General features: G+C 32.2%; 2 protein-coding genes across 5 annotated transcripts in view; one reads left to right on the top strand and one right to left on the bottom strand.

Annotated features, from left to right (window-relative positions):
* Positions 1 to 15,499, bottom strand: part of LOC105208857 (rhophilin-2-A) — a 273,352-nt gene that overhangs the window by 130,179 nt on the left and 127,674 nt on the right. The window lies entirely within an intron of this gene.
* On the top strand, positions 167 to 14,805 carry LOC105208859 (armadillo segment polarity protein). 4 transcript variants are annotated; one of them, XR_008471179.1, is made up of 8 exons: positions 168 to 325; positions 2,316 to 2,375; positions 6,207 to 7,846; positions 7,912 to 8,112; positions 8,176 to 8,448; positions 9,624 to 9,717; positions 11,865 to 12,348; positions 13,695 to 13,888. XR_008471179.1 is itself a non-coding variant. In XM_011178923.3 (7 exons), the coding sequence occupies exons 2-7, from the start codon at positions 2,345 to 2,347 to the stop codon at positions 13,928 to 13,930; spliced, it is 2,475 nt and encodes an 824-aa protein (XP_011177225.1). In that variant the 5' UTR covers positions 168 to 325; positions 2,316 to 2,344; the 3' UTR covers positions 13,931 to 14,805. The 4 variants fall into 4 exon arrangements, 2 of the variants coding, with proteins under 2 accessions (XP_011177225.1, XP_011177228.1); XR_008471180.1 differs by lacking the exon at positions 9,624 to 9,717 and having other exon boundaries at positions 167 to 325; XM_011178923.3 differs by lacking the exon at positions 11,865 to 12,348 and having other exon boundaries at positions 13,695 to 14,805.

The following is a 15,499-nucleotide window of genomic DNA, read 5'->3' as shown; positions in this document are numbered from 1 at the left end:
GTAAGGCCTTTGATATTATTTACCGACACTTTTAATATTAGTTATAAAAAAAATAATTTGACTGAAAAGTTGTATGAAAACGATATTTCTACACCATAGTTATCGATATTAATAAGAACTCAAAATAAACAGCGTAAATGCAGCTCTACCTATTCAGCACTTTCACGAGCGACGTTGAATATTTCAGCAAACCATTCGTGTGGTTTGCGTGAACTCGTATTGTCTCAAAAATTTTCTCCTCCGTGAAAATTTGTTTTTTATAATAAATAAGTGCATTAAATTAATTGAAAAGTGTGAAAAAGGGTGTTCTTATATTAACTAAGCGGTAAGTTAATAAATGTGATAAGCAATATATGAATTTTCGTTTTGTATCGATTTGTAAATAGTTGGGTATTTGGATGTGAAGTGTATTAGCTGGAGGTGTGGTGCATAAAAGAGGTGTAACGAAGTCTCGCACTTGATGTTGTTGCTGCCTCTGCTGGTGCATTGCTTCGTATGTATACATGTGTAGTCATATATTTGTTTTTACTTGTCAAAACGTTGCATTCACCATTTCTTACACATTCCAAAAGCAGTTCTTTAGAGAAAACTTCTTCAATACGTATTAAATAGTTCAGTTCGCTGATATAGCATTATATTTTTGAAATAATGACGCATAAATACACATGTTCATGGATTTGGAATATATTTTGTGTATTTACATTTTAAAACCAATATACTCTCAGCTATTATTTGTTAAATATACGTCTAATTTAGTATTCACATCGGTCTTTGCCTATTTCTACCTGTATAAGAAGAAATACAATACACATAGTAATTAACCTGCGGCAAGTCTTACTGCATTTGAATAGTAGCCATCTTGAAAATACAAGAGATAGTAATCGCTGCCATCTTATAAACAAAATTAATCAGTTCAAGCTTATGTGTAAGGAGGATTATCATTTTGTTTACAATTGATAAATTAAAAGTTGAAAAATCTAACTGGAAGCTATGATTGAAAGTTCATTTTATTTATGTAATTCTGTATTGCATATTTCTTTACATAGGTTATTCATAGATAACTAACGTTCCACAAGTCGAGACTATTTCCTGCAGGTAAATAAAACCATGCAAGACAATAGAAATGGATTGACTACTGTATGCACTATTCTTTAACATGAACCGTCTTAAATAGAGTTGCCATACATAATGTCGAACCATAAATATTATGTCATACTCTAGATATAATATAAACACAAACTTTTTGACATTCTTCTCAATTAAATATATTTAGTTAAAGTTATTTATAAATGCTCGTTTCTGCATGTCTTTGATTTTCTTATGAAAAGAAATGTAAAAATTTTTATATAATCGTATTGGTGGTAACTCTTTCGTTGTGCTGACCTGCGCTTGTGCACAATTCTTGCCTGCCTCATTGTCTTGCAAGGACCGATTGCCTTTTGAGCTTCTATGGCATTTTTGTGTTTTACTCTGCAGTTCGTTGTCGGCTTGTATACATCAATAAACAAACATATCGCTAAAACTTCAATTAGTGTAAAAGTGAGTTAGATTTTATTATTATACAGCTAAAACCAATAAACAAAAATACAAAATAAATATCTGGATACACATATACACAATTAAGTGTATGCAAGTATGTTAGCATAGTATGTGTGAAAACGGAAATACCTTAGTGGTGCTGAAATTAGTTGACAGTATTGCTTTTAAAGCTACTTTAGTGAATTAAAGTTATTACTTCGGTGAAACGTGTTCCTAAATACAGTGGAACTTTTCTAATTTGAAGCACCATAATTCACAAACAACTTCGTGTTAGAGAGACTTTGAGTTATAGAATTTTCATTAAAACAAAAAGCAGTAAAATAAGATTTATACACAGTTTTATTAATTTACTTCGCAACAATTTTGATGGACATACGTTAAAAGATGTTTTCTGTAATTTTGTTTATTGCATTTTGCTAATGTTTGGCTATTGGCGTCTATATCCCATGCCTTTGTTAGATGATTTATGAAATCTATAAGTGTAATATTATATTTTTTGTTCGCCTCCGTACGATATAGAGGGACTCTTTTAAAATTCTACTTCGATAGTAAATTTTGTATTATGCCCTGACCACAAAGTTCGATTTATGGAAGGAAATTTGTATGAAAATGGCCTTCAAGTGTTCGAGTTATGGAGATCTTCGAGTTATAGAAGTTCCAATGTATATAAAAGTGTGGATGGATGATTCCTTTTGGGTTTTATAGTGTATTTATTTATGGTTATAATTATTAATTTTAATGTTATTAAATGTAAATTATTTTTACCTTTTTTTTAGGTGTGGTGTGCTCTTCCTAAATCACCAAGATGAGTTACATGCCAGCGCAAAACCGTACAAGTAAGTTAAAAATTATCGAAACTTTAAACGCCTAACTGTAGGCTTAGGATTAGGTGTATGTAATTCTAATAAAATATATATGGTACTTACATTGTGATAGTTATTTAAAACATGCGTATATAAATACATTTAAAGAGATGTGCATTCAATTAGAATAAAATAGACATTTTAATCAAATTTCCTGTTGCTTTGTATATTGTTTACCTTTTTGGCATCTCTCAGGCGGTCAATCACAGGGTTTTCCCTTAAACATTATATGTATTTCAAAGATAATTTTAGAAATTGCTGATATTACATCCCTATAAGTAAAAAGTCACTAAATTGATTACACATTCAATTTGTTTTCCGGAAGAGTATAAAAAAGGGTTGTAGTGTTTACAATATGGACAGTTTCGTTCATGAAAATAGCAGCAACACGCATTGAGTATGGTCTTAAGGGCTAAAAGATCTCTCTTTAACCTATGTAACAAAAAATATATAAAAGATACAGTAAAGATTGGAATTTATTATTTCATGTGATAAAATATACAATTTTTATATTGTATTTTAATATTTCAAGAAAATGTATTAATTTCAAAGAAGAAAATGTATTAATTTCAAAGTATTGCAAGTATTCAACATGTGTTGCTATTTCCTCCAATCATATATATTTCACTTAAATATATGCATGTGTATGCTAACAACATATGTGTGAAAATTTTAAATTTTATACGACAAAACGCGAGTGCTCAAACATTCACACAGTTCTTATAAATTCTAAAAGTGCAGTATGGAATATATCGGAGTTCTTATAAATTATGTATATATATATACGCCTACTTGTTAATATTGCAAACGCATTTTTTTAACAACGTTTGGTGGAACTGTGTTTATACTTGACACGAGCACAGAAGTGGATAGGATACATATGTACGTGAGTGCATGTGTGCGTGCCACCCCCATTTTAGTTCGATGTGAATTTGTGCCAATACTTTATTTCAAAGGCAATTGATGTGGACTTTTGCCAGCAGACATTTTAAATTAACCACTGTCAATGAGCGAAATGCATGCGCATGCACGCGTACAATTCTGAAATCTTCGTACATATTTGCATATGAGTCTAAAAGTGCTTTGGGTGGCATATGTCGGTTGGAAAATTTTCTTTATTGCCAAGCTATCATTAAGCCAGCTGAAGTGCTCTTGTTATGCCAGTAATTTGATGAAGGCGCATTGCCAGCCTCAACTGGAGTATACAAAGGAAACTTATGCCTATATATTACATTGTGCGCTCTTTAGATCCTTGTTGGCCATTCACACTGCAATGTCTGCGCTTTTGACATGCCGTAGTGTTTGCTTTTTGCTGCCACTTTTTTCGGTGGTCCTATATACGTACATACATAAATAGGATTTTTTTTACCCATTTTGTATTCACATAGTTTTCCGCCTTTGGAGTTGAATATTACACATACATACGCATGCATCTAGTATGTTCATGTTTGATTTGTCGTTTCTACCCTGATTGGTGGCTGGTAAACTTTGCCGGTACATAATCGTATGTATGTAAGCATTTATACCCCAAATAAAAATCATTTAAATAAATAAAACCGACAAATTTGTTTAGCTAATGCTTTTAATTTGACTTAACATATTCTCAAATATTTTCCGTCCTTCCTTTTGGATACATCAATTTAGAAATTCATTTATACTTTAGATTTGAGAACAAAATTATTCTGCTTGAGTTAATATAAGAGAGTAGTAGTGAAGCTTAGTAAATAGAATTACTTTTTTATTGTTGTTGTATGGGATTTATACTAATTGCTGATCTGATTCTCCGACTCTCCAATTTTTGTAGAATGGAATGCTTCTTATATTTATTAATCCTGGTCTTTTTGATTAATGCCATTTGTTACTAAGTCAATTCAAATAATTTCACAACCTAGTGATATGAATAAACCAGTTTTAAAGACAGCATATAGAAATTTGTTTAATATATTTCTGGCACATCAAATTTCTACAGAAGATTTCAAAAGTCGTTAAGAGACAACGATAAACTTTACAACACACTATTAGACCTGGCACTATAAAATACATTAGAAATGTAATATGTTTAAATTAGAAAAAAGTTTACTCTTTAATAATCATTATCTCTTCTGTGTGTTTTTAAGAATATTAAAAAGTAAAAAAAAAAACATTTGTGAGCTTTTAGGGTCCATTAAAATTCAATAACACAAATCATACTTTTGTCGCAATTTTTTTTATGCCCTCGATATACACTCACATCACCACACCACAACGGTGCGTCCTTTTTACAGTTGTGGTTTCATTCATTTGTATGAATCGTTGAATTTTAAACTGTCTGGCTTTAAAGATTTTCCTTCGTTTCAAGTGTCTGGAACAGCAGCAGACCAATATGTCTGACAGCATCAATATCATCATCAAACACTTTATATGCGCACAAATGGCTTTGCATCAGCAAAATTGTTCTTTTGATGGCAATTCAATATGTATAAATGTAACTGAACAAGTGTTTGAACATCACAAGGCCTTGGATATGGTTAGCGAGAGACATCATAACGAATATGAAAAAAAATCATCGTCATCATCATTATCATTGCAATAATTTTGCGCTGTTCACTTTAAACGCTTAAAAATGTACACAGCTTCACGCTGCCAAATCTTCTACTTCGATTAATTTTTTTTATCTCGCTTGCCTTGCAAACAACCCCCGTTACGTTTGGGGTGTGGGCTGCCAGTAGGCGGTGCGGTTGCCAGACCTTTTGTCAGCACAATGCAACTGTTGTCATACTAACAAAGTGTGACGACTCGACTGCCGGCTATGCTCACTTACTTACAGACACATACAAACCAACCTGACCAATGCACTTTGGTGTACTCTACCGTTAATATTTACATACATATTTTTATATATTTTTTCTTAACTTTTTCCTAAGAAAAAATTGTTTATGTCTGTGTGTAGCAATGCTGTCAACATATCTGTTACCGTTGTTTTGCATTCTTTTTGCTTTGTAATTCGAGTTCTTGTCACCGCGCTTTGTAATGTTTTAATGTCAATGCTGGTTGTGTTCCTTTCGTTGTCATTTTGTGACAATGTGTCGTAATATCCGTAGTCAGTCGGCCCTTCCGGTCATTTAGTTTACTTTAAAATAATGCTCTCATTCACACTATTCGCATTTTACCTATGTGAGTTTGGTTGAAGAAGTGTCAGTGACTGCGCCTACACATTTCTACCTTATTGTTGTTGTAATTTTTTTTCTTTTAATTTTTCTTGCTAGAAATTTAATGTGTTCACTTTGCGAGATTCTGCAGTATAATAAGTAATTAAGCGAAGTAAAATGTTCCTTAAAATGCAAACAATTAAACTGTTCCGGTTCCGTATCGGTTGCATAGATCTAAATGAAGTCCGAAAGGTACATGTTTAATCCTAACGAACTGCTCACTGCCTATTTATCACATGTTCAAATAAGTTTCGTTAGAAATATTTCTTGAGATGCTCTGAAACTAAATTTATCAATCAAGTGTTGCCTACATTTCGGCGTGCACATCAATTAGACATTGTTTAATTTAGAATGACAGAGATAAGCAGGACATGAATAGGATTATTTTAAATAACATTAAGGATTTAACTAAATTTATAACAAAGAATTTGAAATAAAATAATATTTGAATTGTTTTTTAATATTTTATTTTTCATATTTTCTTTTTTATTATTTTTTTTTGTATAATTTTAATATATATTTTTTTTTATTATATGAAAATTATAATAGATTTTCTAATAATTTATTTTAAAATTTGTAATTTAAATCTTTCTCCTTTTTGCCCGCCTAATTTCAGTGTCGCATAACAATCAATACAATCCTCCGGACCTGCCGCCGATGGTCTCGGCCAAGGAGCAAACATTAATGTGGCAGCAGAATTCGTATCTCGGCGATTCTGGTATTCATTCCGGTGCGGTCACACAAGTACCATCGTTGTCGGGCAAAGAGGATGAAGAAATGGAGGGAGATCCACTTATGTTCGATTTGGATACTGGCTTTCCGCAGAACTTCACCCAAGAGCAGGTGGATGATATGAATCAACAGTTGAGCCAAACACGTTCGCAGCGTGTACGCGCCGCCATGTTCCCCGAGACATTGGAGGAGGGCATCGAAATACCATCGACACAGTTCGATCCACAACAGCCCACTGCAGTGCAGCGCTTGTCGGAGCCATCCCAAATGCTAAAGCATGCCGTAGTAAATCTGATCAACTACCAGGATGATGCCGAGTTGGCCACACGTGCCATACCCGAATTGATAAAATTATTGAATGATGAAGATCAAGTGGTCGTCTCACAGGCCGCCATGATGGTACACCAATTGTCGAAGAAAGAGGCTTCGCGCCATGCCATCATGAATAGTCCCCAAATGGTAGCCGCTCTAGTGCGTGCTATTTCCAACAGTAATGATTTGGAGAGCACCAAAGCTGCCGTTGGCACGCTACACAATTTGTCACATCATCGTCAGGGCTTGCTGGCTATCTTCAAAAGTGGTGGCATACCGGCTTTGGTGAAATTGCTCTCATCACCTGTTGAGAGTGTGCTCTTCTACGCCATTACCACGCTACATAATTTGTTGTTGCATCAAGATGGTTCGAAAATGGCCGTACGCCTGGCTGGCGGTCTACAGAAGATGGTCACCTTATTGCAGCGCAATAATGTGAAATTCTTAGCCATAGTTACAGATTGCCTGCAAATTTTGGCCTATGGCAATCAGGAGAGCAAATTGATCATACTGGCTTCGGGCGGTCCGAATGAGTTGGTGCGCATAATGCGTTCGTACGACTATGAGAAGTTGCTGTGGACCACTTCGCGTGTGCTGAAGGTACTCTCCGTATGCTCGAGCAATAAGCCAGCCATTGTTGATGCTGGTGGCATGCAAGCTTTGGCTATGCATTTAGCCAACCCGTCACCACGCTTAGTGCAAAACTGTTTGTGGACATTGCGTAATCTGTCCGATGCAGCCACCAAGGTAGATGGACTCGAACCACTACTACAATCCTTGGTACAGGTACTAGCCTCGACGGACGTCAATGTTGTCACTTGTGCCGCTGGCATACTTTCGAATTTAACTTGCAATAACCAACGAAACAAAGCCATCGTTTGTCAAGTTGGTGGTGTCGACGCACTCGTACGCACCATTATAAATGCCGGTGACCGCGAAGAGATCACCGAGCCAGCTGTTTGCGCTCTGCGTCACTTGACTTCGCGTCACGTGGACTCGGAATCGGCACAGAACGCCGTGCGTCTCAACTACGGACTGTCGGTGATTGTGAAGCTCTTGCATCCACCATCTCGTTGGCCGCTCATCAAGGCCGTCATCGGTTTGATACGCAATTTGGCCTTGTGCTCGGCCAATCATGCACCACTGCGCGAACATGGTGCCATACACAATTTGGTGCGCTTGCTAATGCGCGCATTCCAGGACACTGAACGTGTAAGTAGTCAAAGAAATTGCCGAAAATATTAAATTTAACGAAAATTTATTTTATTTGCCTGCAGCAACGTTCATCTGTTGCCACGACTGGTTCGCAACAGCCAACCGCTTACGCTGACGGCGTTCGCATGGAGGAGATCGTCGAAGGCACTGTTGGTGCTCTACACATTTTAGCACGTGAGTCGCATAATCGCGCTTTGATACGCCAACAATCTGTCATACCGATATTTGTGCGTTTACTCTTTAACGAAATTGAAAATATACAGGTAAGTCCACAATGCGCCTATTGCATTTGGAGCACAGTTATCTATTTCTAATGTCTCTTGCAGCGCGTAGCCGCCGGCGTACTCTGTGAGTTGGCCGCCGATAAAGAGGGCGCCGAAATGATCGAGCAAGAGGGCGCCACTGGCCCGCTCACTGATCTATTGCACTCGCGCAATGAAGGTGTTGCCACCTATGCAGCCGCTGTGCTGTTCCGCATGAGCGAGGACAAGCCACAAGATTACAAGAAGCGTCTTTCTATTGAATTAACCAATTCATTGTTGCGCGAAGACAACAATATGTGGGGAAATGCTGATTTAGGCATGGGTCCGGATCTACAGGTGAGTCGTCAGTGTAAACTCAGTGCACTGTAGCACCCTTTGTGAGTTTTTAGCGTGTAAAAGAAAAAGAAAAAAAATCGAAACCCCTCAACTAGCGTAGCGTAAATTAGACGCTAATCTCTATGTAAGCTTATCTAAAGAAAACAAAAACAAAACTCGAACGAATTGGTCTGCTCAAAACTCTCTGTATGCGTATTTAAAGTATTACAACTGTTTACTTGTGTACATACATACCTACATAAATAAATATAACCCCAGTTCACAATTCTTTATTTCACTTCAACATACATTTTGTTTAGTAACTTTATTTACTTAGCGCATAGCGGAAACTGTAAATATACATATTGTAAGCGATTGTGCTTGGAAATTATGATTTTTATTTCATTAAACAATAGAAAACATTTTAGTAAAATTATAAATAAAATCCCACGCAAGTAATAGGCGGTCCACAAAGAGGTTCACTGTCGCGGTTTTTAGTGAATTTATGAATATTTTTTTTTTTAACTTTTATATGAAAAATTGGCTAGTAAAAATGCATATAGAAGATAAATATTTAGATATTAATCTTCTAAAATTAAGGTTCGAAGCCCGGACACCTTCCTCATGGTTTCTTTCTAAATTACTAATCCAAAGCACTTAAGTTAACAGTGAGCCACTAAAAAATATCCTTACAGGACCACTATAGTTTCATTGGCATAGCGTAGTTATTTGTTGGTTTTGCAATAATTATTTAGCTTTTATTTTATTAATTAAATTAATTTGTTTTTAATTAATCATATTTTTTTAAATTAATTATACTTTTTTTATTAATTAATTTATAAATTTTAATTTCTTATTTGTTCTTTTTTTATGTACTTCGTTTGTAATACACAAATCACAAAAACAAAAAACAACCGTTCACCTAACTACCACCACACCGTTGCATTTATGTTGACAAAACACCGAAATTTGTGCTAAAAACAAAACGATGCAAATTCAAAACAAATTCGCATAAACGAAATCACGAAAATCACTACTACCATCGCTACAAAACAATTAATGAAATTTGAAAAAATAAAAAAATATCACCACTGCAACAACAACCTTGTCCAAAACACCTGTCCAATTGCACATCCTTGGAAATCATTTGTATCCTAACAACAACAACTTTTTGCAATTTTCGCAATGTCACACAGGATATGCTTGGACCCGAACAAGCATATGAAGGTTTATACGGGCAGGGCCCGCCGAGTGTGCACAGCTCACATGGAGGTCGAGCATTCCAACAAGGTATGTATGATGAGTTCCCAGACCCTCTCGCCAGTTAAACTAAAAACAAACAAATAAAAAAAAACAACAACTAAATTAAATAAAAATACAAGTTGCAATATTTTCCGTTAAATTGCGGTTGTTTTCGTAAATAACAAAAATTCGTTACAACAGCATGACGTTCGTCAAACTAATACGACACGAAGAAATACGAATTACGAATTACTAAAAAATATCAAAATTCATTAACAGCGTAATTGCGTAACTGCGTTTGAAAGCTGCCAAAAAAAAAATATATATATAAAGAAATTGTTTTTTTCTTACATTTTCTTCAACTCACACACATTACATTGCCAGATTTCAGTAAACGTCTAATTACCCCATAATCATCATCAAACCCCGTTTAATTGAATGTTATAAACAATTTGTAAGGAGTTTATATAGTATAAGCTTGTTTGACGTTTTATCAAAATACCAAAGAAATAAGAAAAAAATATTTGAAAAAACTGCTTCACATCAACCGAAATTCGGGAAAAGCACAGTAACATAAAATAATGCACACAAACCCGTTGCTAAATATGCGTTAAACCTAATGAATATACACACAGTTTTGATCCTGAATATTCGGCAACGAAGTGAAATATTTTTACTTTAGAGTTATATTTTAAAAATAAGCAATGATTTTGATATTTTTCAGTGGTATTAATTGTTGCCTACATTGAAGAAGATAAATGTCGAAATGTATTAAGAAAGAGTAATAAAAAAATGTAAATACATAAAATAAAATAAAATTAAATTAAAAAAATAAAATTAAAATAAAAAACAAAAAAAAATAAATAAATAAAATACATATAAAAATGAAATTAAAAAAATAAATAAGATAAAATAAAAAATAAATAAAATACATAAAAAAATAAATAAAATTCATAAAAAAATAATATTAAAAATATAAGTATAAAAATAAAAAAAATAAAATCATAAAAAATAAAATAGAAAAATAAATAAAATAAAAAAAAAATAAATAAAGTAAAATAATAAAATAAAAAATAGTAAAAGTTTAAAATACAGTTCATAATATTAGAAAAAAAACTTAAAAAAATAATAATAAAAATTAAAAAAATAGTCATTAAAAATTAAATAAATTAAATTAAAATATAAAAATTATGATTATTGCGCTCTAGACATCTAAAAAAAAATAAAAATAAATAAATAAATAAAATACATAAAAAATAAAATAAAAAATAGTAAAAGTTTAAAATACAGTTAATAATATTAGCAAAAAAAATCTTAAAAAATAATAATAAAAAGTAAAAAAAAAGTCATTAAAAATTAAATAAATAAAATTAAAATATTAAAATTACGATTATTGCGCTGTATACATCAAATATAAAATTCAAAATATATGCTTAAAGTTCGTAAAGTTCTGCTTTCATATCATAAATATTTCACTTCAATGTGCTTTTTTAATCCCCGTAATAATATTTTGAAAAAAAAAAAATGATAATAATAATGATAATAAAAGCTTGTTACCATCCATGCATCCTAAACCACGTTACAAATTCCAACGCAAGTTGTAGTATTGCAATTCCCTCAAAAAATCCGAGTTCAATCATCCCAAAGTTAAATGCGTTATCTCCATTATTTCTATATTTTCAGTTGATTTCCACGATTTTTTCAGTTATTAATCAATACAATTAAAATAATCATATAACAATTAGTGCGTATGCATAATTTAGAAAGGGTTTAACTAATAATAATTCATATGCCAATTATGCTCACTCATGCCATGCTTTACCATGCCATGTATTGCCATGTAGAAGTACGCTCTCACAAAGCTAGTAGTGTAGTGTAAAACCAACCAATCAACCAACATCCATCCATTCACCAACTCACTCATCCAAACAAAGCAAAGTTTTAAGCAAACGATTCAATTACCTAATAAGTAGACGTAAAAAATGTGCAAATAATATCGTAACGAAGAATTAACCAAACGTTCTCTCTTTCTTTCTCTCTCTCTCTCTCGATCGCTCGCTCGTTTACTCTACTCGCTAATTCTCAACGGATCGCTTGCTTGCTCGTTAATAAATGTAAACTAAAATGCCTATTAAATACTTAATGATTATGCTAAATCTGAATCTAAATCTAAATCTGATACTAAAACGAAACAGTTAAGCCAGCCTAACATATATCATCACTAAAAATAAATACAATCTCTGAACGATAAACGAATTTAAAGCAAGAAACAAAACCAAAAAATTTACATAATTATTTTAACAAATATTAATTTAAAGATAAAATATGAAACAAAAAAAAGTCGTAAAAATTTTAGTCAAAAAGTTGAGAAAAATAAAATTTATAGAAAGCTAAGTAAAATGTATTAACTCGTATACATGTATACCTTACTCAAAGTATTCGTAGTCAAGTAAGATTTACAAGTTTTGCATTGCGAGCAAGCACAAGTACACACTGCATTTCGAAAACAAAAGCAAGAAAAAGTACATAACAAAAAACAACTGTAGCATACCCGTCGAATGCTGTAAAGCTAAGATTACTCATTCGAAATCTATAAACCAAATCAACAAAGAAACAGCCAACCAGCTTAGGAATGGCACACGCTTAGCGCGACAAGCAATGACAAATTCCCCAACATAGGTGACTAAAAAACAAAAATGAATTTGTTGTGCTTTTTTTTCAAACGTACCGTTATGAGATTATACTTTTGCTTTCGTTTTATAATTTACCAATTTCATAGACTTTCGGTATGTAATTTAAATTGAATTTAGTGTGTAGTAAGTTGGCAGTAGATTTATTTCGAATATTTTTGAATTTTAATTTACCTCCTTTGATTTCGAATTTAAAGATTTAGCATAGCATTTTAGTTCTTCGTTAGTCTTTTTGCAGTCTTATTTTGTGTACATTTGACTTTTGCACACGTTTTTGTTAAATTTTTTAAATGAAATTTGTGTACATACTTATATACATATATACACAAGTATATTATATATTTGTTTAATCCCTTAGTGCTTAAATTGTAGCAATTTTTGTGCATTCATGTTTTGCATGGCTTTTTGACACTCGTTTTAGTTCTTGGAGGAGCTTATTTGCTGTTTTTTTGAAAATATCTACACTGAAAGTGAATTTTTCGAAATCTAAAACAGTATTCGATTAGAAGTTTAAATTTAATAGAAACAACCCACAGAATTCATTAAAATAAATAAATTTGGTTTTAATTTATTTTAGCTCAATCGATTACTGATGATTAATCGATAATTGACATCACCATTTTTATACTGTAATGGGTTTTCATAAAATAAAAGTTGTAAATTAAGAAAAGGATGTGCAATTAAATTATAAATTAAAAAAAATAATGTGTTGATGTGAATTCAATACTTAAGTTTTTTATATAACTACCGATCACTAGCCACTAGGGAAGAACACTATTATCCGTTCGCAAGACATTCGTTCTACGTAATTGGAACGGACCCGGATTTCTTTTCGGTCAAGGGCTGTCAAACCGGCAGCAATTCTCAAAATTATTTGGAGAATGTTTTATGCTGCTACAACAATAACAACAACTATTCTATTCTCAAAGTCACAAGCCAAATGAAGTGATAATTCTTGTTGCTAGTTGTCAAACAAATTCAAATTTTTCATTAAAACATTCCGAGTTCAAAAATAATTACATATGTACATGAAAATATTTTCCAATACATTTTAACAGTTCATCACACGATCTAAATATAATAAGACTTCATCCCAAAGTGTTTTTGTAAAATTGCATGAAAATACTTGAACTGATTTGTTTTGTTTTTTTTTATATTTTTTTTACGATGAAATCAAATTATATTTTACGCAAATGATACCTGATTTTTGCATGAGTTTGTTATGTAACCAAAAAACCAAGTCCACTTGTATAGAAAAATGTGAAATTAAATTTAATGTAAATTTTTTAACAATATTTGTATACTCACACACTATGCCGCTCTTTTTCCCCACAGGATATGATACTTTACCAATAGATTCAATGCAAGGCTTGGAGATAAGCAGCCCAGTTGGCGGTGGTGGCGGCGGTGGTAACAGTGTGCCACCAAGCGGTGCACCAACTTCACCATATTCTATGGATATGGATGTCGGTGAGATCGATGCTGGGGCCTTGAATTTTGATTTGGATGCAATGCCGACTCCACCAAATGACAACAACAACTTGGCCGCTTGGTATGACACCGATTGTTAATAATCTAATATCAATAAGATTATGAGAAAACAAAAAAACAAAAAAAGCAAAAAGCGAAAACAAAAACAAATTTTAAAGTCGACTCAACTGTTCTTATTTGATTTAATGAGTTTGTATTCTTTATTTACGATAGTATTAAGTTTCTGCTTCCATACGAGGATTAAGCTTATGAATTACTCCTTTTTACATTCATACATATATACATGCATACACTATTTACATTTTATAAATACAAATTGCTTTTTTTCTTTATTAAAACACAACACATACAAATTTTTTCGGCATCTAAAAACCAAAAAAAAAAAAAATGCATTTTTATTTACATCTACCACAAACTGTCGCATAATTAAGAAAGTATAGTTACACAACAACAACAATACATACATACATATAAACTAAACGCATTTAGAAGACTCAAATATTTAATGGGCTCATTCATGTGCATCGAATCTTAAGTCTTAAAAAACATATAGTTACATATACAAAACCGATTAAGTCTTAAAAAACATATAGTTACATATACAAAACCGATTAAGAAATTGAAAATTTGAAAATTAAAAATTAAAATAAATTACATAACAAATAAACGACACATCAATCAATATCTATTGAACAAAATCAGCCACGAATTGAAAGGAGTATTAACAAGAATTTTTGTAGTAGGAATAAAGTGAAGAATTACTTAAATGTACAAGCATATCCGCAGATAAGTGACATACATACATACATAATTATTGAAGAACTTACAAATTACACATTTGAATATGTGGTATTTTTTTCATGCAAACAAAAGAACATTCTTATCTGTAACAAGTGCAACCGTAAGCGCGATATGAATAAATATGTGAGTGTTTTCACATTTTATGGAATTACAACTCAAATTGTGTTTAATTAAAGGAAATCGTAAGTATGGGTTAATGGAAGGCGATGAGACGATAATGATTCTAAATATTCCCATATAAACCAGATGAAGTGAAGAGTGGTTACAACAACTTGTAACACACCCGCTACTGGACGTTCCCACTAGAGTCAGGCTTATGTAGTCTAAAGAAATATTCAACCGAGGGATTAACCTGGGCATCTTTCTACAACATTTTTTTAGCGATACAACACAAAATTAGCCAGGAATTCAGTCGAGTATTGGGATTTCAACAATTGCACTTTCTGGTGCCTTGATTTTACTAAAATTGTTTTATTAAAATATATCTGTTATACCATTGATACAATGTTAGCGTTCTCTTCGTTAAAACAAAATTATTTTAGGTAGGAATATGTACCGTAGATTTTAAAAACTAATTTGTAAAATAATTTCGGTATAATAATATTTGTAGTTAGGTCACCCTGTGTTTGGTTTCAGTCTATGCTTATAATTTGGACATTAGATATTATTGCCGCATTTATACAAATTAAAAAAAAAAATTACAAAACTGAAACCACATATTATAAATACAATTACAATAAAGTCTAAAAAAGAAACACACATTTTTTAAATAGTTCGATATTTAATATATACATTATGTGTAAACATAAATGAAATTTACACTATTTCACATTTTACAAAATTCGTTT

This window comes from Zeugodacus cucurbitae, chromosome 5 (genome assembly GCF_028554725.1).
Source record: "Zeugodacus cucurbitae isolate PBARC_wt_2022May chromosome 5, idZeuCucr1.2, whole genome shotgun sequence".
Lineage (NCBI taxonomy): Eukaryota > Metazoa > Arthropoda > Insecta > Diptera > Tephritidae > Zeugodacus > Zeugodacus cucurbitae.
Note: the sequence above shows the minus strand (reverse complement) of the source record. Positions and strands in the feature narration are given on the sequence as shown.

Bases quoted from the DNA above. Each gene is read 5' to 3' on its own strand.
- LOC105208859 (XM_011178923.3), top strand. From the start codon at position 2,345: ATGAGTTACATGCCAGCGCAAAACCGTACAA. The intron at 8,113-8,175 runs GTAAGTCCACAA...TGTCTCTTGCAG, and splicing joins ACGAAATTGAAAATATACAG to CGCGTAGCCGCCGGCGTACT. The intron at 9,718-13,694 runs GTATGTATGATG...TTTTCCCCACAG, and splicing joins AGGTCGAGCATTCCAACAAG to GATATGATACTTTACCAATA.